This window comes from Synchiropus splendidus, chromosome 2 (genome assembly GCF_027744825.2).
Source record: "Synchiropus splendidus isolate RoL2022-P1 chromosome 2, RoL_Sspl_1.0, whole genome shotgun sequence".
In the NCBI taxonomy this organism is placed as follows: domain Eukaryota; kingdom Metazoa; phylum Chordata; class Actinopteri; order Syngnathiformes; family Callionymidae; genus Synchiropus; species Synchiropus splendidus.
In genome coordinates, this window is record NC_071335.1 from 33,440,640 (window position 1) to 33,464,309 (window position 23,670).

At 41.3% G+C, this 23,670-nt stretch overlaps 1 protein-coding gene across 1 annotated transcript in view; it reads left to right on the forward strand.

The window, feature by feature from the left end:
- LOC128753845 (E3 ubiquitin-protein ligase SMURF2-like) overlaps window positions 1-23,670 on the forward strand; it is a 32,925-nt gene that overhangs the window by 7,063 nt on the left and 2,192 nt on the right. Inside the window, exons 2-16 of the mRNA XM_053855981.1 lie at window positions 4,762-4,800; window positions 5,464-5,572; window positions 8,741-8,874; window positions 12,077-12,142; window positions 12,482-12,566; window positions 12,663-12,746; window positions 13,748-13,959; window positions 15,954-16,038; window positions 17,172-17,330; window positions 17,619-17,672; window positions 20,532-20,745; window positions 22,605-22,708; window positions 22,785-22,899; window positions 23,081-23,259; window positions 23,528-23,665. Of these exons, the coding sequence (XP_053711956.1) occupies window positions 4,762-4,800; window positions 5,464-5,572; window positions 8,741-8,874; window positions 12,077-12,142; window positions 12,482-12,566; window positions 12,663-12,746; window positions 13,748-13,959; window positions 15,954-16,038; window positions 17,172-17,330; window positions 17,619-17,672; window positions 20,532-20,745; window positions 22,605-22,708; window positions 22,785-22,899; window positions 23,081-23,259; window positions 23,528-23,665 (1,777 nt within the window). The remainder of the gene's footprint in view (window positions 1-4,761; window positions 4,801-5,463; window positions 5,573-8,740; window positions 8,875-12,076; window positions 12,143-12,481; window positions 12,567-12,662; window positions 12,747-13,747; window positions 13,960-15,953; window positions 16,039-17,171; window positions 17,331-17,618; window positions 17,673-20,531; window positions 20,746-22,604; window positions 22,709-22,784; window positions 22,900-23,080; window positions 23,260-23,527; window positions 23,666-23,670) is intronic.

Sequence of the window (23,670 nt, forward strand, 5' to 3'; positions counted from 1 at the left end):
TGGATTCTTTTGATTACTGAAACATTTTTTTGCTTATGCACTGAGTTACGAGCATTAGTATTCAATAATGAATGAATGTTTTGACTACAAAATAAGGCTCGAAGAATGGTTAAGGTAGAACAGTGGTTTTCAACCAGTGTGCCGCCGCACTCTATTGCACCGTGAGACAGGTTTGCTGTGTGAAATGATCTAGTTTTACGTCATTTGTCCGGAGAAAGAGGTGTGTGATATGATGACATTAAATCAGTTTGAACGGTAACTGTCTTTCTATATACTATAGATCTATGCTGATGCGTTGATTCATCCATCACGCACGGCTGAGCTGACCATGGTGCTCTTCTTCCCACACGCACTCACAGCGGAGAACTCTGTTAAATGCGTAACCAAATTGTTTTTAAACCCCATGCGCCTTGACCAACTTCACCACACACCTTCATGACAGAAGGATGTGTTTCTTGTCTGACCCGCGACGCCACTAACTGCCTGCACCACTGAGCTAAATAAGCGGCTAACATGACGCTTCATTTCTAAACTTTGACACTCGCAGACCAAAAATGCAGAGAGAACAAATAACTGCAGTTGCATAAAAGCAAGCCAAGGATGGTGAAGATTTGTCTGGAAATTACCCAAACAGGAATAAAGTTCTTTGTCCTAAATTGTCAGATTTTTCTTTTTCCATTAGGACTGACACTGACCAGAAACTTGCATGTTGGTCTCAAAATCATAAAAATGTTATTTCGAATAAATTATTCATGACATATTTTTGTCAAATTACCCACCTTTGGGGAAACATTTGAAACAGATAAATTTATTGCATTTTGTTTCTGTAAATAATATGTCAAAAGTACCTAAATATTTTCACAAATTAAAAGGGATTTTCCACAGGACTTTCGACGAAGCACAATTGTGCTTTGGCCGAGGTCCCTTTGGAGTTGTGTGCCGTGGCTTAAAAAAAGGTTGAAAAACACTGAGGTAGAATACAGAGCTCATACGAGTGAACCCTTTGCTCAAGCAAGAGTACCATTTACCAGCACTCGTAGAGAGACAAACACTGCTGGTCATGATTCAAGCACAAACTGCAAGATCACTCTCATACAGGGACTTCAAATATCAGAAGCAACTGACTGACAGTAATACATAACACTCAACAAAAAGGACATGACACTGGCACAAGCTTACACACAGTTACGCGTGATCACTGCTCAGGAAAATTGAGAAAAGTCTAATGTGTTGCATGCTCAGTAGTTCATATTAAATCAACCTTCTCTCTGTGTTTTATGCTATGTCTGGTGTTGGCTCAATTTTGTTGAATGAAATACACAGCATAAAAAATATTAAGCAATAATAATAAATGTAACTCGCATATTCACATACCTACTGGCATCCACCTATTATATTATATTATTGCATCTTTCTTTACTATGTTTGTTACTTGGATTTGTAGAGGTAACTTTGACCAGTTCGTTTTTCTCAAGAAAAATGAAATTACAAGAAAATGAAATACTTATTTGTAGTGTTGCAGAGAAATATTTCAACAAATGAATGGAAAAAAAGCTGTATATAACCATTGAGTTGTCGCAGTACAGTCACTCAATCTCCCAGTGGAGCCACTGACCTAAAAACATTTGGGTGCGCTGGGAGCATCATCCAGCACAGCACAGAAGACGTGATCCCGCCTGGTCGTTCAGTCAACTGTACTAGAACGTCACACACTGCCCTCAGCTTCAGTACACTGACAGAGTCTTGGAGAATTATCTGTACTTTATTTACTCTGTACAATTGACTGGTTAAAGACTTGAACGCTAAATGATCAAAAGCCATGTGTATTTTCATTTAATCGCAAAACATGCTATTTGTTTTCGTTTTATTACTGCAACTTTGCAGTAGAATGTTTCCAAATTACAGTGGAATTGATTCGTACATGATTGATGATTCGTACAAAATATGCCATCACCAGTGTTTTGGTTTTGGTGTTTATTCAATATTAGCCAGAATGGTCGCAATTCATTTTATGTCATCATGACTAATCTTGTGAATGACAGATATAGTTCATAATTTGTGGGAAATGATTCCATCACTGACTGTATCGAGCTGTTTCTTTTTTTTTTAAGTCTCCATATTGTATTATCTGGATGAGTCAGTAGCATGAAGGCGATCAGAATGGATGTTTGAGGCACTTGATGGTTTGTGAGGCTAAGGACACAGTTTGCATTTGAGCACCTAAAAAAAAACTATACCCAAACTCCAACCGTTAATGTGTAAAGCAGTTCACTATTGATGGATTTCAACATCTGCTGTGATTTCTGCCTTATGAGACTACACTAAAGAAACGCAAAGCCCCACCCTGCCCTTTTTCCGTTTAAAACCTTTCACCTTTTGACCAGAACTAATAGCAACCTATAGCCTGACCTTTGTTTTCAGACAGACGGAGACGTTAGCAGCCTCCCGACACACCCTGGCGCCTCCCTTTGTTGTCAGTACAACACAATGCAAGATGGGTAATGAATAATAATAAGTCATGGTTATGCAGTGATGGAGGTAGATGCAGTGAGTTTATTCTTACTAATGGAAAGTGTGGCGCATTCACTCCATGTGGCCCACAATATTCCATATGGATCTTGCCATCTTTTTTGTCGGTTATTCTGACAATAGAAAGGGTAAAATTGATTTGCAGCTGTTTCACAGCAAGAAATCAGAACACGGTTTCTTAAACTTTTAGACTGTTTTGGAGCTAATGTTGGCCAAAAATGTTGTTTTATTTGTTATTTCTTTTATTTCCTGGCAGTTACTAACTTGTGTGCACCATTTTTTTTGTCATATGCGTTATGCTTGTTTGCAGAATGATTTATTGATCAATAATTTGAGTTCAATTCAGTTTATTGACAGATTTGACATAACTGCATTGAGGACTCCGTTGGCGATGAATAAGGATGTGTATAGTTTTAGTAATGTAATGGATGACATCTGTTGTGGAATTGATCACAGATTGACGTCATTTCTCTCCTGTGTAGTTACTAAAAACGCCACACTGATTATAATCATTGGAGAGCATTGATATGCAAAAAGAACGGATGTTTATGGCAAATTTCATGACTAATCTTCCTACACTTGAGCAAATGACATTTAAACCCACATGACACACGGCACCACAGTTGTTGCTGCAGGTCTACATTTTCAAACTTTTCAGTTATTAAATTTGAATTTCACATCTGCACCTCACAAGGGTTTAGAAGGGTCACAAGGGTCTACAAATGAATTCTATTCCACACTTATGACTGACCTGTCAGGTAAAGAGACGCGTTATGCATTTCTCCAGTGAAAAATAAATGTAATCTTTTTAATGGATCGCTTCATGTCAAACTACTGAGCACAAACTTCCAGTAAATAAATTCTTTTTTTTTTTCCATTGGATGAATGTCTGGCCCTAGAGCATGATATGGTGTATGATTTTATTTTGTAACACTTAAAACAGGTTTTGTTACAGTTCAGCATCATGTGATATGAAGTTATAATTCACTTGTCTGTAAAGTCCCAACAATTATACCTTGACTTTTGAGTTTAATTAGTTCTGTGCTGATGATCAAAACTCAAATTATTTCAACGTCAAATCCTTTTCACCAATTGAAATAATGGAAATGCCCATAATGCCCATTCATCATTTGGATGCATTTACAAATAACACATTTTGTATTAAGAACAATACTATTTGCACTGCATTAAATTGGTTTCAAAACTTATTTTATTCACTTTCTCCCACATCTCTAGTGTTTCCTTCAACTTACTTCTTGAGGTTATCTCCTTCATGTCACCAATTTCCTCCATTTGCTGCTGTATCCTTCTATAATTTCCTTTTCCGATATGAAGCACTTCATTCAATTTGTCTCAGTGCGCTGGTTTGAGGGGGAAAAGTTTTGCACAATACAAGCACAACGTGACATGCAGTGGCAGCGGACATGGTGATTTAGCACATTCTTCAGTAGGAAAGCAAAACGCACAACAATGATGCTTCTTCTGCGAGCTAATCTCACAAGTGAATGTGTGAGACAGAGGATGCTGTGCAGACGTTTCACTGTGGTGTACGCTTGGCTGGTATGTTACCCAAGTTGCAGCTCTCGACTAAAAGATAAGGAGTTGTTGTCAGATTAAAAAGTCTCAGTGACACGTGATAAGATTCACAATGAAACTTGTCTTTCATGGTGAAGAACTGAAGTGCTAGACCATCTTCACCACATTCCTTTCCTCTGCTATGTTCAGATTATGCATAAGAATTTCCAGAATGAGTCTTTTCTGCTGAGTGATGTGAAAAGCTCAGCCATCTGAGGGAGGCTCAAAGTAGGACCCTCACCTCAGGAGAAGTGTTTGGGCGCCCAAGCTGTATTCCTCCCTCCAGATGTATTCAATCTATGTCCTACTGGGTGGAGGTCGCGGGGCAGACCCAGGACAAGTTTGAGAAATCACCTCTCTTGGTTGGTCTCTGATCATCTGAAGGTTGTTTCTGGACAGAGAGAAGCCTCTTCCTCTTAACTTCAGCTGCTGCTTCTGTTACCTGACACTGGATAAGCGTTGTGAAATGGATAGGTGGGAGATAGAATTGTTGAAATTATACATTTTTGCTCACAAATCTCTTCAGATTCTAATTAAATTGTGAATGGAGACATTTTCCCCCCAGTGTTTGCTTGATACATGTGTATTCCACTCATATGTTAGCTCTTTCCTTTACTGTGAGACTGTTTATGTTAAACGTTTTTTTTTCTCTTTCAGTCCTCTGTGCAAAGAACCTGGCAAAAAAGGACTTCTTTCGTAAGTAAAAGCCCTTTTGCAGTCAGTAACACAGATTCAATGTATTTTATTATTCATGTTTGCCGTCCTTTATGGTAAAATATATATTTAATTGAAGGCATTCATGTTGTTATTACAACAAAACCACACATTTGTCTATCTTGTAAGTTAGAGCTCTGATATGAGCATAGCAGAACCACAGGGATAATATTCATCCTCAGGGTGGGCTTTTTTTAACCTGTGGTTTTGCCCTCGGAAAAGAGTTCAGTCTTAAATGAACAGGTTTGACTAGTGTGAAGTATTGAGTCACACAGAAACACTAGTTAGCAACACTGCCTTGGAAAATCCCTGATCACATTTTCAATTCATTATCATGCTGTGTATTCATTTCTCCAATTGTCTTCAAATGAATAACATTTTCCGTTCTGAGGCAAAGTATAGACTGTCTTAACAAGTCGGTACATTATACAGTCTAATATATGCAATGATGATGTGAACAGTAGTTAATTTATAGTAAAATACAGTATGTTCCCTAATCTAAAGTGGAACCTGTTTTTCTTCTAAAGTATTAGTCAAATGTGGTTTTGTTATTGCTGAAGATAATGAACTTAAGTTGCAGTTTTGTTTATTTACAACTTCTCTCACAGTCTGCATAAATGTTTATTTGTGTTTTTGCTTCATTAGGGTTGCCTGATCCCTTTGCTAAAGTGGTCGTTGACGGCTCAGGACAATGTCACTCTACAGATACTGTAAGAAACACCTTGGATCCAAAATGGAATCAACATTATGACCTGTGAGTATGGCGTGTTGAAGAGTTAATCTACAGAGCTAGAAAGATGGAACATCCCTAGTCATACTGTAACGTCATCTGAAGCTGGAAGCTCAGACACGTACTGTTGTCGCAATAATCAAGTGTAGACAGAATATGGCTCATAACTTTTATTTGCTATGTTTACGTTGACTACTCTAATCAGAATAGATCCTTCATCTGAATAAAAACAAGTCTTTTCCGAATGAAATGCATAGGACTACCAGTCTGTGTTGTTGAGGCTAAAATGAACGACAAATATGTTTCTTTTACAGACTACACTGTTAAGTCTCTCTCAATTTCTTCATTGACCGGTGTGTAGTCAGGCATCGCCAAGTTCTGTCTCTCTGGTTTTCACTCTCCTGTGCACGCACATCTCCACCATGTATGTGTGTCACATTTTGGACAATCACGAGCGACTTTTACAGGAAGAAAATGAAATAAATCCAAAAATTAGCTCTTAAACATTTACCAGGTCTAATTCTGTGCATTCCGGTGTCACTTGACGTACGGTGATCTTGCATGTGCGTGTGTGCAGTGGGGAAAATGCGTGTGTCACGCGCTGAATGCAAGAGACTGGAGCCCGGTGTAATGCGCCTGCCCGTGTCTACTTGCCTCGTGATTCGAGACTGTGCTGAGAATGACTCAAACAGAGATAAGAATGAATGTGCGCAGCGATGAGAAAGAAATGACACATTGACCTGCAAATGGGAAATAAAAAAAGAAGGTAAAAATATATATTCCACAGGAACGGAAGCATTCTTCCACATTGCACAATGTTTAAAATGAAATTGATGCAGTCCTTCAGAGGTGGGGCATGCCTTGCCTGAAATTTTGAGAGGGGTCATGCATCATTGATTCATTCTTCACATGGATGTCCATGTGATTTTTGTGTCTGTGCAAAATACACATATGAGTCAGTAGAATAGATCAATAACCTTTGATGTAAAATGTTGCTGCTTTACGGGTTTGTTTGTAGCAAGTTTGTTTACAAACATCTCAATGAAGTGCTGTATAGTCTCCTCTTCTCCACTACAGGCTATTTCCTCTCGGCTCTCCAGTGCTGCCCGCATCAGAGTAGTTCAGATCGGATTTGTGATCGCTGCAAGAACTTGTTCAGTTTTGAGTCAAGAAAACAGAGATTCAATCTCTGTCCAGAACACATTGATTCAGATTGAGTATTGTTATAACCACAATTAATATAAAATGGTATAAATAAATACAAAAAATATTAACATCAATTGAAGAATGAAGTTTGGTTAGCAGTTCAACAAAGTACACATACAAGACAGTACTGGCTGATGCTGGCTAGCTAACTGCAAAGGTCGTCCTTACACTTGCTGGAATGCAGAACATTGTGGTATGTTAATCATCCAACCATCAAAATTACTGTCTGCTTCTGGCTTTAACGTTGCAAATGAAAGTGAAACACGTTTGTTGAAGGTGTGCTACTACTCATAACTTAAAACTGGCCCCTAGTCATGGGGCGATCGAGGGGTTGCAAATAAAGGGTTAGTCTGAGAAGTGCGTACTTGTGTATAAGTGGGAGGGAAAACAAGGATCAATTTAAAAAAGAAAAAAAAAAAAGAAAAGAAAGTATTGTTTTTAGTAATGCAGTTGTCTCTGTTGCGGCTGCAACCGTGTTGATAATTACGGATAGTTACTCTACATTTATTTAGCCATATTTAAATACGTGACCTACAACAGACAGTTCAGACAGTCTTGTTGCTGTTACATATAGTCACACATAGCAATGTCTACATCAAAATTGGCCCTTCATTTTTACCTCGAGGTTTGTGCTTCCTCTATACTCCCTTCCCTTACTGGTTCCTCTACTCTTGGAGAGTTGTGTTCCCTGCCAGCAACCCCTGGCCTCTTCCTCTGCTTCAGGAAATGGCTTACATGCCACTGAAGTCAGATGAGGAGTGTGGTCTTGGCAGCCTTCCAATTGGCCACACCTCCATATCCAGTGGGGTATATTCCCCCCTGGCAGATTTGCCGTAAACCCTTTGCATTTTTGTCCAGGAGCAGGACCATGTGAGTGATCATATACTTGCACTTGTGACCCCAGTGTGGCAACACAAGACGTGCATGAATGCCTTTTCTTTAACACTGAATTGGAAGTAATGAGAATGTGATATAAATATTACTGACAGCCAACATTACAGTCAAATGAAAACATTGTGGTCTCTCTGCGACGAGGAGCTCAGACTTTACCACCAGATGTACCTGATGTTGACGTATCACTTACCTAAAACGTCGGCGGTGTCTGCAGTGGTCGCCTAAATGCAGCAGGTCTTAATCACAGTGTATGACTGAACCATAGACCCACTTTGGTGGCTGCGTCGACTCAAAATAACCTATGGAAAATGATGGGCAGAATTGTAATGTTGACACAGATTAGAATGCAGCACATCGAGTTTCTCTGCTTTTTGTTTATGGAGTTCAAATTATGTAGCAATTTCTTAGATCTGAAATAGTAGTTCAGACTTGTGGTCAACTTTTTAAGACTTATGCAATAATACAGTGTGTTTAGAAATGTTATCAAGTGAGTGCCTGAGCAACTTGGTATCTGTAAACTGAGACCAAAATCCAATGTTTTTTCATCAGTTTTGTGTTTGATTTTACTCTAAAATTCAAGAATAAGTACATTAAAGATTTTGTATAAAAACACATATACTTGCACAGTTTCTATTTTGGACTTTCCTCAGTGCAAACCCCAAATATTGAAGCTCATTTCAGGAAATCCCCTCACCTCTTTTCCAGTGAAATCTACAGCTTTGCATTTGAGTTGGCTTTGAGGCTGTAATTAGTGCATGAAGACACTCATGCGTTTTTACTGTAACGGCTGTCTGGGTCTCAGACGGCGGTGGAACACATCACAGGAACTTCCTCCGTTTTTCAACCGCGACTAGACTCACTTCATCTGCTCTAAATCTGCACAAACACTCAGCCATATGCTCGCAAATTATTTCAAAATCGACCAAGCTGTCTTTTTCTAAACGTCTTGGCTGCAAACCTGTTATTCATTGTCGAAGTGATTAGTAGCTTCTGGCAGCGTTTCTTTCTTTTTCAGTTAAAAATGCTTTGTTCTTGATCTTTTTTCATGTTGAATGTCTTGTGTGTGAATTACTGATTTCTTTTTTTTTCCAGATACATCGGTAAAGCTGATTCGATTACAATCAGTGTTTGGAACCACAAAAAGATCCATAAAAAGCAAGGCGCTGGCTTTCTTGGATGTGTGCGCCTCTTATCCAATGCCATCAATAGACTCAAAGACACTGGCTGTGAGTATCCCTTATGTTTGCATATGCTCGAAATTGAAGGTACAGGTTGCACAATAATGCTTGCTTGAAGTAAAGAAAAGATCAGCCTTTGTGATTTAAAAAAAGTGTTCCGGTCTAGGCAATGACTTGAAGTTAACTTTTCATTTTTGTCAAAGGTAAAATGGTGTTTAAGACTGTGCTATTGAGCTATCTTGTTCATATCAAATCATATCATGTAAAACAAAAACTCCAAAAGGCAAAGGAACAGCCGTTAAAAAAAGCTATCTGAATTTTTAGTAAAATTGCATTACAAACTGACAAACATTGAGAGATATTATTATAGTAGTACTGACCTGTCAAGGACATTTAACAAATATGGAGTTCTGTGTGAGGCTTAATAACACCTTCCTTATATCTCTGAATTACCAAACCATTCTACAGTGTTATATACATGCACTCATGCTGTCAGATGAATCCAGGTCAGGCCAAACCGTGCTTGACCCCCCTGCCACCCGTGTAAACCCCCTTTTGGCATGTACTCGCACTGTTCCAATATTTAACTGGGCCAAAATGTGAGAGCATCTCAACGGGAGGCAGAGATCAGGGGAATCCTCCGCTGGAGATTTTGAAAACTGTTGTAGACACAAATCATTTCTCTGAAATGGGGAACAAACAACGTAAATAGAGGCGTGAGATACAGTCTTAACTGACGTCTTTTAGCAGGATGGTATTTTCCAAATGTGACATAAATTTTGTTATGTAATATATTTTCAGTGTTACTATTCTCATCATTTGAACAAGGTTGCCACTGTTGTTCTAATGATAATACAAAGACATGTTTTGTAGCTTTGCAAAGCAAGTTTATGCAAACCAGTTTAATGCCCTTGACTTTGGCAGTCCCACTGCAGACGTCCTGGGTGCTACTGTAATGCCAGTTACATGACATTCGAGCCCTTCGTTTCAGATAGTTCTTTAATTTTGCTGCTCATCTAAGGATATAATCACCTGTACTTTCAAGACATTTTTTCTTGATATTCCATAGTTATTTCCTTGATCCTTCATTTTCACCTTTTACTGCTTGTTACTCTCTAGGTCTGCTTCAGAGTCAAGAATGGAAATGACCACATTATTGTGGTTTTTGTGTAGGGCATGTTTACCCCCGATCTGTGGTCCTGTTTACAGTCCAATTATTGCTATGTAAGAAATAGCAGTATCGAATTGACACCACAAACCACATGAGAATCTGCTTGGCCATAATTGAGATTGTGACCCATGTCCTCTGCGCTGTCTGAGGACGTGCCCTTTTCTTCAAAGTGAAGTTTCCAGTTGGCCTTTTGGCTTCTTGTATGACCAGCATGGCGAAATTCATGCTTGATTGCAACCACAGGAAGCAGACTAGGAGACATCATTCATTATAGCCCTGGGTTTCTTGCATGAATCCTTTGTCCCTTCATTGCAGACTGGCAGACACATGAATAGCACACATCATTGAGTCTGACTGAGATGCACACGCACAGACCTAAGCAAAATACAAGCAAGTCACTTTGCTGGTGTTAGATTTCCTGAAACACATGCTGGTTCTCATCTAACATAAACATGCAAGCTGTTATGGTTTTATCGACGTACACACAGACATCTGTAAACCAAAACAGAATTGAAAACTGCAGAACCGCCTGGCAGCTTACTGGGCTCGACTTCCTGCAGACACTCTGCAACCTTTGTCCCATTTTTGAATACAAACAAACACACAACAGTCTACTGTGTACAAAGCTAGACCAAGAAGATTCCAGCTCAGAAACCAGTTCTTATATTGTTTCAGTATTTGTGGCATAAAGGAAACATTCCATTTGATAACTTATGCTGTCGCCGTGCACGGATGACACATGTTGTGAAATATTTACATAGTGTTTGGCTGGCAAGCATTTGTGGTTTAATGTCTGCTAACGTTATGTCTCGTTTCGCTTCCTATTTACAAGACAAATGTGCCCGAAGACGTAGCCTAAGACTACAGTATCCCTGTTTAGTCTGGACTCCTGTCCTGAACCGTTGAAAGGACATGTCTGTAAACAAGCTTTTCTGTTGTTTGGATCTCTTTCATCTCTGAAGATGTCCCATCCTGCGCATGCATGACAATGCAGACAAACCCCGAAGAAATTTTAAGTATGAACACTTAGAATGTTAATACGAGCAATTGGGCCATGGATTTGTGGGCCATTTTCATGTTTTCCTTCCCTCTTTTACTGCGAATAAATCAGTGGTTTCACGGTAACACAATAATGCCCCTATATGTTTGTTGCCAGCAGTTTAGGGCCACACTTTTTCGCAGCAAATTTTAAGTGGTTCACAATTCTGTCTGACAAACTATACTGATTGTTGGCGACACACTGTGATCGAATACTTGCATTTTTGCGAACAGAAATCTCAGAGCTACTCTCTCACAGTCAATCTGTATGCCTGTGCAGTTCACCTGAGGTGGCATAGGCCCTCCAGGCCTATGATGGTGTGTGGTGAAATGAATATTTTATGTCAATAAATAAAAATTATGTTTTCCCTAACATTGTGAATAATCCTGATTAATAATGGTGATTACAATTTCACCGTAAATTCTGTATTATAGAGCTAATATTGGCCACACTCACTAAATCTAAGAAGGAAAATAGATGTTCATACACACCGGTCCATAATCCGTGGGTGCAGTGGTGCTGTCTACGCCTTAGAGTGGTCCGTGGTGCACCCGGCACAAATATGCATGAGGATCACTTCTAAACTAGTTTTGTAAACAGGGTCCAGCATGGAGACAAACAAACTTGGCAATGTTCTGAACTTGAATCATAAACTCTTCACATATTTTTTTTTACTTGAGAGCGCTCAAAATGCGCCCGCGTGTCCGAAGTTCCGACACCACAGCTGGTCTCAGCTGCTGCTTCCTGTCTCCGGTCCTCCAGGAGATCAGCTGTGTTTGCAGAGCTGCGGACATGTGAGAGTGCATTTTGAGCGCTTCAAGGTGAATACCTGTAATCCACCTGTGATTTCCTCAGTTTGGCTCAATATAGCATGTTGTTCTTTAGCCTGTAAAAATCCTTATAGCCGCAGGGTTTCGAACGCGGGTAGAGGCTTATAGTTCTGAAATTACGGTAATCAAAGTAATTGTGACTATAATTTTTGACGTAATTGTCTGACTACATTTCTCATTTTATCTTGTGATACAATTTTATCTTTGCAGATCAGAGGCTAGACCTGAATAAGCTTGGTCCAAATGACAACGATACTATCAGAGGGCAGATAGTGGGTAAGTAACTTCATATATGTTCAATCATGTTGAGTCTTTTGCCACTGTTGGACGTTGCTGGAATACAGTCTGCAAAAACTGTCAAACTATTCCTATTGCTCGGTGGATTTAAATGTTAACACATGCTCATGACGGTAACTTAAATTTCATCTCTACTTCTGTTCCACTTAGTATGAATTGAATTGATAGCTGCTAGATATGACGTACTCATCTGAAATGCTACAGAACAAAAACATTTAACACTAGTTCACCAGGTCCAAGTGGAGGAAATAAGATGTGCAAAGGAGTGCACCGTCTGTGTGAATGCTAATGCATCCATGAATTGTCTTTCCTCTATAGTAAGTCTTCAATCCAGGGATCGTATTGGTTCCGGAGGACCAGTCGTAGATTGCAGTCGCCTATTTGACAACGATTTACCTGATGGGTCAGTATGGGCTTACTATTTGATTGTCCCTCGTACAGTGCACATGTCATGAGCCACCGCATGACTTTGTTTTCTTACGTTGTCGGCACAAAACAGGTGGGAAGAGAGGAGGACAGCCACTGGTCGGATCCAGTACCTCAATCACATAACACGGACAACACAATGGGAGAGACCCACCAGGTATGGCAGCACACTAGATTTGCCTCAGACAACAGAGAACGTTTGTCTTTTAGCCTGGGAAGAATAGACTCCAAAATAAATTTTAGAACATTTTATAACACTTGGATACTGGGTTTGCTGTACACACTTGCACCTTGGGTTGTGGCACCTTTAGAAAATGAATTTCCCTCCCCTTCACCAGACAGTTTTATTTGGCCCCGGCTTGTGCGGCAACAACTGACGCCTTCCTCCTTCGCTCCTTATCAGTGGAGCCGTTAAGCTGTGAGCAAACATTTATGCCCATCATCTCATCCCCATGCTACTGCCCACTCTGTACAATAGTCGATCATGATAAGGCGCAACATTGACGTTTTGGGGGCAAATATAATCTAACCCCTTGAAAGCACCGCTGTTGAACTTCTTCCTCATTTTCAAGAGATCAAGCCCTTCAGCGAGGTAAAGGAAGAGGAAATGGGATGGGGGCTGAGTGAGGAGTGGGGATCTGGGTTGACAGACAGAGGCCCAAGGTTTCAGATAACCAAGGCGTCAGTTACTCTGGGTAGCCAGACGGTAATCAGACTTGTTACATGGGGACACGTAGACTCGCGCTCAAGTCCAGACTGTCTGTGTTTTTGTTTGCTTATCAGATATGTGCGTATGAGGTCCTGCTCTTAAGTAACACACAAACAAAAAAAATTCTGAGAGCAGTTGTGGGCCACTCTCCTCGCCTTTGTCCTGACCCGTAATCCTTCATACCACTTAGAGTTCAACCCAAACCATAATCCGTTTCTTCTCCTGAGCAGTGTTGACATAGACAAACTAGTTTCCAATAATTACACTTTGAATGTGCAGATGTCTAGACATCTTGAGAGGAAATAGATCTGCTGTCAACATAACAGCACTAGTTTCTCTGTATTCTTTCCTGTCTGTGGAAAAACACGCTCACATCACTTTCAGAAATTAAACAGTTTTGTATTGTTAAAAGCCTGCATTTAACAGATGCTTCTTATTTACTATTCCAGGCCGGCTTCCGAGTACTCCAGTCCTTCGGGGCGTCCCCTGAGCTGTGTTGTGGATGAGAACACCCCAGTTATGACCCCAATCAACGGGGCAGAGGCCAATGGTCCACCAGGGGAACAGCGGCTCCAAGAGAGACGGGTTCGATCCCAACGCCATCGTAACTACATGAGTCGAACACACCTGCATACCCCACCTGACCTACCGGAGGGTTACGGTGAGATTTGGTTTAGAAACTTTCAAAGATCTGAATTTGAGAAGAGCATGGGATTGTTCATGGGGTTGTGACGTTCAGTAGTTCATGTATTAATAATGTTATGTTGGCAGCTAAAACAATAGCAAAATCCTTAACTATCACACAGCCTGAGGTGGGAAACTCAAGATAGGTTTCTGAAAAATACCCTTGTATGAAAGTTGTGCTAGAATTGAGATTGCTGTGGCTAAATGGTACGTTAGCGGTCATCTCTTGCCTTTATAAATACATATACAGTATAAATATAAACAACATTATTCCTGCTTAATTCACAGTGTCGATAGGGGCAAAGTTCTCCTCCAGTCGTTTTCATTTTACTTGGGTTTTCCTGAGTGACTGCAGTTTCTTTAATTAACATGCGAGTCAGGCTGCTGCTCTTTTGCCCAGACCGTAGTGTCACAGACAAAGCTCTGTTCTGGTATGCTCTCAAATGTCAGCTTCAATGAAAAACATCCTCTTTTGCCATGAGCAAAATCATAAGTTACATGACATGAAGGAAAGTTTATTGGTGTGAAACGTCATTTTGGAAAGGTCTTTTCTGGTGGTGTTAATCTATGATCCCTTCTTGCTTGTTTTTTGACTTGTGACTTGCCTCTGCGTGCTGCGGTTTTGCACCAGCTCTACTGAAGTCATGCAGTTCATTTGCTAACTCTCATCTTTATTGTAAAATGTAATATCAAATCGGCAGTCAGCTCACTCTCCATGCAGGATGCAGATGGTGGGAGGTGTGGACATCCGTGGTAAATGTGCCTTGGTTTGAAGCAACGCTTCTCAAGAAACGTGTGACACCAATTCAGTCCAAAATAGCCTGGACTCCATCATGATTTGATGACTGGTTGTGGCTGTGTTACAACCCTATCTCATTTGAAAGTTTCTGCTGCATTTGAGGTTTTCCCAAGGTCAGACAAAGTGAGTCACCGATGCCCAACAACTAGTGGTCTCACTCTTTAGTTGAACTCTCTGAACTGCTGGGTGTGGTGAGAGGGGCAACATCTAAGAAAGAAAAGGAAAACACTGAGGGCACACAGGAAACGCTGGGCTGCAAATGACTAGTGCAAGTCAGTGGCCCGTGGTTGATTGGACACTTCCCATTTTTGTTATGCTTGTATGACACAGTTGGATCCATTATTCCTGAAACGGCTCACTTCTAACAAGTTGAATGACAGGTTAGATACAAAACTGACAGGCTTCCCGCTCATTTCCTTATATTTTACGTTTATAGGTTCTGACTTTTGGGCACCTGAGATACAGTGAATAAATCCTACTGGGAAATCACTCATCTCAGTCTTGGAGGCGTTGCCTTTCACTTTAACCCTTTCTTTTGATCATGGCCATAAGAGGAGGCAAGAGGAGTTATTGGAAGCATTTTATCTCCGATATTTTCCAGAGCATTATTTTATTTTCCTCTTCGCTTTCTTTTCCTGAAAGCTTAGAGAAATGCTATAATGGAGTGTCTCCTTCTCCACCTATGCACTAAGACTTAAATAGTCCTTTGAGTTGAAGGAGTTGAAGGGGTCAAACATTTGAGTCACTTTGAAGAATGTTTCCAAACCCTTGATGCATGTTTTTCTGTGGTGGATTCAATACATGAAACATATTTTAAAATATATATATATATATTTCTATATATATATATAATGTCCTCAAAGGTATCAGCCAAGTTGTGACTTGAAATTTTCTTTTAATGCAAGTGTGGGCATTTTATACGTTGTGTCTCTGAAGCTCTGAGATTGGATCCCACGTCTGCTTCATTGCCTTCTTGCATTATTTACACCAGCCGGCTCGTGACCCTGCCGCTGGTTCATGACTACTTTGTCTTCTTTGTTGCTCCTATACACGACGCTGACCACTGTAAACAAGAGAGACACCAGTCGAGAGCCTTGGCTGTCATCAATATTATTATTACATAATGTTTTTGCTAATGTCTGCTCATGTTCCATTCTACTGGTTCTTCTCAGAGCAAAGGACCACCCAGCAAGGCCAAGTTTACTTCCTGCACACACAGACCGGTGTCAGCACATGGCATGACCCCCGGGTTCCCAGGTAACGTCAGCTGCTTCTTAGTAGATAGCTGTCATTCTAACGGATGTGTTTTGACTAAAGAGACTTATGATCAATGAATGAACAACAGGGGTGCACAGTTACTTATTTTGTCTTGGGATGTCACAATCAAAGAGAATAACTGAGTGCTGTGTTGGTCTGAAAGGCTGTTTTGGACAGATGTTCACACTACTGGCCAGTAAATCTTCCTAATAATTGGTTCCACAGAGTCATGCCAATGCTATTTGGTTACATTTCTGGCAAGAGCTCTCACTTGTGCTCAGAGATAATCTTGTGCGCAACATCCAGCTCACATCAACAACCGCTTAGTTTGGGTCCATGTGACATATTTCAAGTTGCTCCACATGTTTTGATTTGTGCAGCGGGTCATGCGCTTTGTGAACAAGGACAGAACATGAACACACAAGGGCAATGGGGAGCATTCTCCTCAGGCTGCAGTGGCTTGTCCCAAGTCAGCTTTTACTACACCAAGATACAGCATTTCTTCGAATGCTGCAGTAGAACACGTCTAAACAAACATGATTAAATAATTTAACAATTGGCAGAACATTTTTCTGTCAGGTAATAACATCAAGTCAAATTTTGCATTGTGTTTATTTTAATATAAGGCCTCATCATTGTGTAAATTGGATTTGCCGTATGCCTCCTGCACAGTTTACTGAGCACATTCTGACTGTGTACTTCATTATATCTGTCAGGATTCTCTGTCTGTCTATGAAACAGTGGTTAAGGTCACATCGAAGTAACTTCTGCATCTATCTGTAATGTTGCTAGTCTCGTTGTCAACATCTAAATCAATTCAGGGTTTCCGCCAGGTTTTCTTGAAACTGTGGCCGGGTCTGGGAAAGTCCTCACTGTTCAGTGTTCTGTCTCTTTATATGTCCGGCCAGAATTCGCAACATGAGGTTCGCGAGCAATGGACTTCAGCTTTTATGAGGGTTTTTTTTTTCAGGATTTTTCCATGAAAAATATGCTCATGTTCATGTGTCCCCCTAATTTACATATTTTCTATAGTGGAACGGATTTATTTAACACTGTCAATAACTGTTAAACCTGTCCTTTTCTTTAGTAAAAGGGGAAATTAAATCACACTGTTTTTGAAATCATCCTCACAGGGATTTAAGCAACGTCAACTGTGAGGAGCTTGGCCCCCTCCCTCCAGGCTGGGAGATCCGAAACACAGCCACAGGTCGCGTCTACTTTGTCGACCACAACAATCGGACCACGCAATTCACAGATCCTCGGCTTTCTGCTAACCTGCATTTAGTTCTGAAGTGAGTAATGCTTCCATGGATTTGGTTCTCGGTTTCATTTTAGTCATTTTGTGCCACAGGCCTCGAAATTCTTAGTGTCATAATTGACTAGTATTTCTGCACACTTAAGCTGTAGGTTTATTTTGAATGGATTCTGGTTGTCTTTTCTACCATGTTCCTCCTAAATTATGTTTCCGCTTTTACATTTTTGACAGAGTTTCTTGTAAATTAAAAAAAAAAAAAAAAATCAAATGGACAAAAATTAAATTCTTTGTTTTTATTTCTCTTGTTCTTTGCTTGCTGAATCAGTCCCAGTCCAAATGGATCCCGTGTCCCCATGGAAAGCCAAAACACTAACCCAAGGTAATTGTTTGCCTTCCTCACTGATGGATATTAAATGACCATGATGTTTACTGCCAAATGAAATATATCAACATTTATTTAGTAAAGATAATCATAGAAATAATACACAAAGGAGTATAATACACGAAGAATGTATTGCTGCAATTCTTTTAGTCAGGAACATTAAAGTGCTATACTGACAGCTTCAATGAGAAGTGGCATCTTGTCCATTGATCATGTTTGCTCCGCAGTATGTGGATGCAGCAAACAAATGGTGGTTTACTGCGAGTCAGACGGCTCTGTCGCCATCGACCTCACGCTGATGAAGGCCTCGAATTGTCTGACAGTCAGACACGGAAACATGGCTGTGGTCTGCCGCACCGTCTCTCTCATACTTAGCGTCTTCCCTTGCACTAACATGCTGAGTTTATGTCTGTGAGATTACATCAGTGCTTGCTCGAAGTGTTCATCGCGGCTGAATTTAGAGAAATTGGGCGTCAGCAGGTGGTTGCCTTGTCTTAATTTTCACAATATTATTGGAGCAGAAAATGTTGCTGAGCTTCATTTCTAAATTCCATTCCTCCGGTGTCTGTCAGTTGTGACCTATACAGTTAGGCTCTTTGGCCTCATCCTTTATTCTTCCCTGCTTTAAATGCAGCAAGTGTCTGGAGCAATGAACTGATGACTGGTGACATAAAGCGACCTTTGATTCTCCGACCTGGGTGGGGGTAAAGTGGGTGAGGTTGCTGGTTTGGCTAAAACCCCACCACACTCATTACAACTCTGCTGTGCCACATGCCTCGGAAAGGAAGTACGTCTGCTGTGGACTCATCCTGACTCCACTGCAGGCCTCTGTTAGTGCTTCAGAAGAAGAACAAGTCATGTCATATAGTTTTAGCACTCCCATGCTTGCTTGTCTCAGTTAGCAACCTGGCTAGTTACAAACTGCCCCTATGCTTCTTTCACTTTCCTTCCAACCCATTCTATTTTGTGTTCAAGTTGCCATTCTTCTGCTTCCTCTCCATGAGTGGTTTCCAGGACTGCTGCACTACAGACTTCACCCTGCCTTTGACATAGTTAAAGTCCAATGCTTGCCAAAAAAATAAATAGCAGTGGACTTGATTATACAGGATAGACTGGCAAAACACTGAGCCCGCTTAGCTCGGAAAGTCCAAATAGATGAGGCTTTCTGAAACCACTGAACCAGAGAGCCGAGATGTAGCAAGGGTGTTGGAATAAGTGGGTGGCTGTATCCTGCTACACTCCTTAAATACCAATTCAGACCTCATGATGAGCCTTCTTTGTTTAACCAGACCAGAGTCTCCTCCACTCCCAGTGTGGGACAGAAGCTCCTTTACAAGACGCCATGTGCTGCTTCAGCAGACCCTCGCAGGAAAATTGGGGCTGGCGCAATGTTGAATTTAGAGATGAATTGTGTTTTTACAAGGCCCACCCAGGCATCCCACCACCAGCCGTACAGTTGGACCCAGGCTAGAACACTGACCAGGGTGGTTGACAGGGTGTTTTACAGGCTCCGCTTCCGAAAATGTTTTGTGCTTATTCTGTAATTCACAAAATAAGTGAATAAATACAAATTGTTACACGATAGGTGCACGCTGTATCATCTGTCATGGGACTGTGGAAAAGTCGTTTTCGCATTTTCCACCTGCTTCGCTGAGACACTGGCCTCAGTAACCAGTGCAGTCTGATCGATAGGGTCAATATTGATGACCCAACTTAAAAAGGGATTGCAATGAATCCTCCTGGAAGAATTCTACTCCGTTGAGAGCTGCAGCGTGAGCTCCACTTGTTCATCCTTTATTGTGATAGCCAGTGACAGAGTTCTAACTGATGTTCAAGTCATTTGAATTCGACTCTTTTGTTTTTAATACATATATCTTATTGACTTTCACACACTGATAAAAAGAGGGGTGTCCGGTCAACAAATGAGTATTGAATTTTATCTGCCTGCATCTAAAATCTCTGATATGATAAGCGCTCTGATGAGAAAGTTTAGTACAACCAACCTTATCGCACATTTGAAACAGCATGACAAATAAGACCTCTGAAGTGAAGAAACAGCAAACCTCTGAGATGACTGAAGAGGGTTGACAAAAGATGGTCCACTTTGCTTGAAGAGACCATGTTTATTAGATTTATTTAGGTTCATTTTCAGAGTCTTCTAATTTATTTTATAAAATTCCTTTTCTAACTTTCCACACTACAAAATAAGTAAGTATGTATGATTCATGCTCGCATGGGATCGATATCGGCCAATACTCAAGGCTGCAATATCCATATTGTATCATGAGTGAAAAAGCTGTATTGGAACATCCCTAGATAGAATACAACATTTAGAACAAGTCACCCCACTCCATCCCTCCTACAAACAGTTTTGCATCCTGTGCTTTGGCTGGTTTTGTTTGAAAAATAAATATCAGTCATATTTTAGGAGGAAATTTCACATATTATATCAATGATTTGGTTCAGTGGTACCTAATAATATGGATAAAATACACCGAGCAATAATGTTCTGTGAAAATCACAAGTGCTTTTGTTTGGAAGAAGTTTATTTCAAACTCTGCCAACATACAGTACAACAACAATTTCTTCCTTTCGATGTTGCATCAGGAAGCTGAGAGCTCCTAATATCTGCGTCTTTTTAAATGTTTAAATGTCTTGGGCCGGTCATCATAACATTTTTCCAAAGTCTTTTAATTTACATTAGATGAAGTGTGTTTAATATGCAGTGCAATTCTACTTACTTGAAAGATGAGATATGAATGAATTGTGTGTTGGCGGAAACCCTTATGTTTATAAATGGTCCATCAAATAGTAAATAGTCGATAAATGCAAGTCTGATCCAGCTTTTCTCATCAGCCATCCCATCCAGTCGAAGGGCCAGGGTGGTCCCGGTGGTCCCCTACCAGCTCCTTCCCCGTCCCAGTTGCCAGAAGAAGCCGAGTGTCTGACGGTGCCCAAATACAAGAGAGACCTGGTGCAGAAGCTGAAGATCCTGCGCCAGGAGCTGTCACAGCAGCAGCCGCAAGCCGGCCACTGTCGCATCGAGGTCTGCCGTGAAGAGATATTTGAGGTACAAACCCAACAATGCAGGAAAAGAATTATACGTTTGTGCAACTTACAGAAGCGCAATCCTCAATCTTGCAACAGCCCGAGAAGGTAAATGTGCATGTTGGTAAAGGTCATCTGAGAGCAGCTATAATTATCTGAGAAACAGAAGACAATACATCACAACGCTGCCCAGGCCTTCACTCAGTGTGTGTGCAATTGTGTGGCCTGATGAGGACAAAAAGACTGCTGACCAAATCTGAAACTCGGAGAACACAAGAATGTTCTCAAACCCGTCCTTCTGCCTTTTACTGGCCTTTTCTTCTCCAGTTTACGACACGCACCAGAATATGGCCAAAAGCTCCACAGAGACGGCTCTTTCTAAATTCCAGCCCAAACACTTCAGAAAGGGCTCCCGACTAAAAATCACACTGAACTAGTTACGTTCCTTTTCTTCTCCTCTTCTGTCTTTTTTTTTTTTTCTCCTCTGTCGTTCCGTTGATGCAGAAAGACATTCTTTCAGGGTGATTTCAGCGGCTGAAGACATTGAAAAGGGAGGGAGGACGGAGGCAGCAGTCGAGGCCAGTGTTGAGGGCCAGACGTAACTTCATAACTATAAGTTGAGCAATAAAAAAATATGACTTCATCCCTCATGGATGTGACAGCTGTGGAAAGGGAAAGCAAAGTGTGAAAAACGTACGGTTCCAAGTCGCACAGGAAACTGCTGCAGCCAGGGCTCTTGCAGTCAGACTGGGCTCTAGGAGCTGCTCCGCAACCCTTCACAAGGATATTAGATTTGGTTTGGTCGCTTGTGACATGAAGTGGCTGGATGATTAGTTGTTGTCCTCCTGTTATCTTTAATGGATGGCAATTAATATTCAGAAAAACGATTGTAGACCAAAGAATGGTTGAGGAATCTGTAGTAGCTTTGAGAGAACATCATTCTGTACGTGTTCAGGTGGTTGGTTTGCTACCAGTTGGCTCACATTAAAGTGAGTTTTCAAGAGCATGTCATGGCGTCTTTGAATGTGGCAAAGTAACGTGGTAGTACATTTGCTACAGTCAGTATTTCACCTGCCATTTCGCACGTTCAGGATACACTATTTTGCTGGGAGAAACCTCTTTTCTTAAACATCAAACATAGGTGCAAATGGCCCCCGTGTCAATAAATAAAGTGTGCCAAATAGAACACTGAAAAGTGTGTATGTATCCCACAATCATGCTGCTTCTTTGAAAGCTGCAGCGAAGAATGTTGAGCTACTAAGTGATGCCTGTTTATTTTGAATTTCTAAAGATTTTTCTTTTTTACAGTAATTGCCAGGCAGCAGGGTTATTTCACTGTTGATGTGCTGTTCCAGTGCTGTTCATTCGCTCCGTGGCTTCTACCATATCTGCAACTACGTTCACGTTTCTTTACATTCAAATACGTATTGCACAACTTTCAATAGAAATTGCATTGAAAAATGGCGCCTTAAGTGTTTAGTTGCAAAAAGTGTGATTCATTTGCGAGTTAAGTTAACTATGGCTGTAAAAATCGGTAAAAATGTTCATCTGTTGATGTAGTATATACAAATGAATAGAGGAAGTGCTGCAGCGGATGAGCCTCTTCTACGCCTCTGGATATTTACCTTCACTTTTAGGGTTCTGGACGTGTCAGAGGAGTACTAGCTGCATGAAGACGCACATCTGAATCACATCATATCGTCTTGTGTCTGGTGAACAAAACATCTACAGAATCTTGGTGACTTTATTCTGTGAAAGCCTTCCAGGCTTGTGTCTCTGCAGTTCCCTCTGATCAAACATGTTGAGGTGTTGGACAACAGCTCCCAAACAGCGCACGTCTCTTCCATCCCCAGTCATGTAACCAGTTTCACCTTCTTGCAGGAGTCGTACCGGCAGGTGATGAAGATGCGACCGAAGGATCTTTGGAAGAGACTGATGATAAAGTTCAGAGGTGAAGAAGGACTGGACTATGGCGGCGTTGCCAGGTGGTTTTCTCAATCATGACCCCAAGTCTGTGGTTTTACAGGCTTTTTTCTAAAGCGTTTCCTTCCTTGTTTGCAGGGAATGGTTGTACCTGCTCTCCCATGAGATGCTGAACCCCTACTACGGCCTGTTCCAGTACTCCAGGGACGACATCTACACTCTGCAGATCAACCCGGATTCTGCTGTCAATCCAGTAAGAGACACTCCGGTGGCCATCTGTATTCATGTCTGTCCGCTCAGAAGTGCTGTATTCAACTCATGGAAGTACCTAGGAGAGAGAACAGGAGGAGCTCAGATGGCTTCACTGTAGATGAGATGTGTGCCAGATCTGTGTGCTGTGTGGTGGTGAAGCCAGTGCTGTCGTCCTGCTGCAGGAGCACCTGTCCTATTTCCACTTTGTGGGTCGGATCATGGGCATGGCGGTGTTTCACGGTCACTACATCGATGGCGGCTTCACACTCCCGTTCTACAAGCAGCTGCTGGGCAAACCCATCACACTGGACGACATGGAGTCCGTGGACCCGGACCTCCACAACAGCCTCGTCTGGATCCTGTAAGGCTTCTGAACTGAACTCTAGCCACGCAAAAATAAAGCTCGGTAGATACGCGAGGGGCTCCACTGAGGGGAACTTGGTCTGACACGTCTGGTGTTTCATGCATGAGAGGGTTCAGTCAGCAAACATGACTGCAAAAAAACAAAAATCCTAGTCGCTGGCGCCCTCTGCTGTTTGCATTGCACGGACTGAGACACTCTAAACCCCGCATGAAGAATACACATTGAAGCAGGTTTTTTTCTGGTTCTCTCTTCGACCTCTCCTCAGGGACAATGACATCACTGGTGTCCTGGACCACACCTTCTGTGTGGAGCACAACGCCTACGGAGAAATCATCCAGCACGAGCTGAAACCCAACGGCAAGAGCGTCCCTGTCACCGAGGACACCAAGAAGGAGTATGTCAGGTATG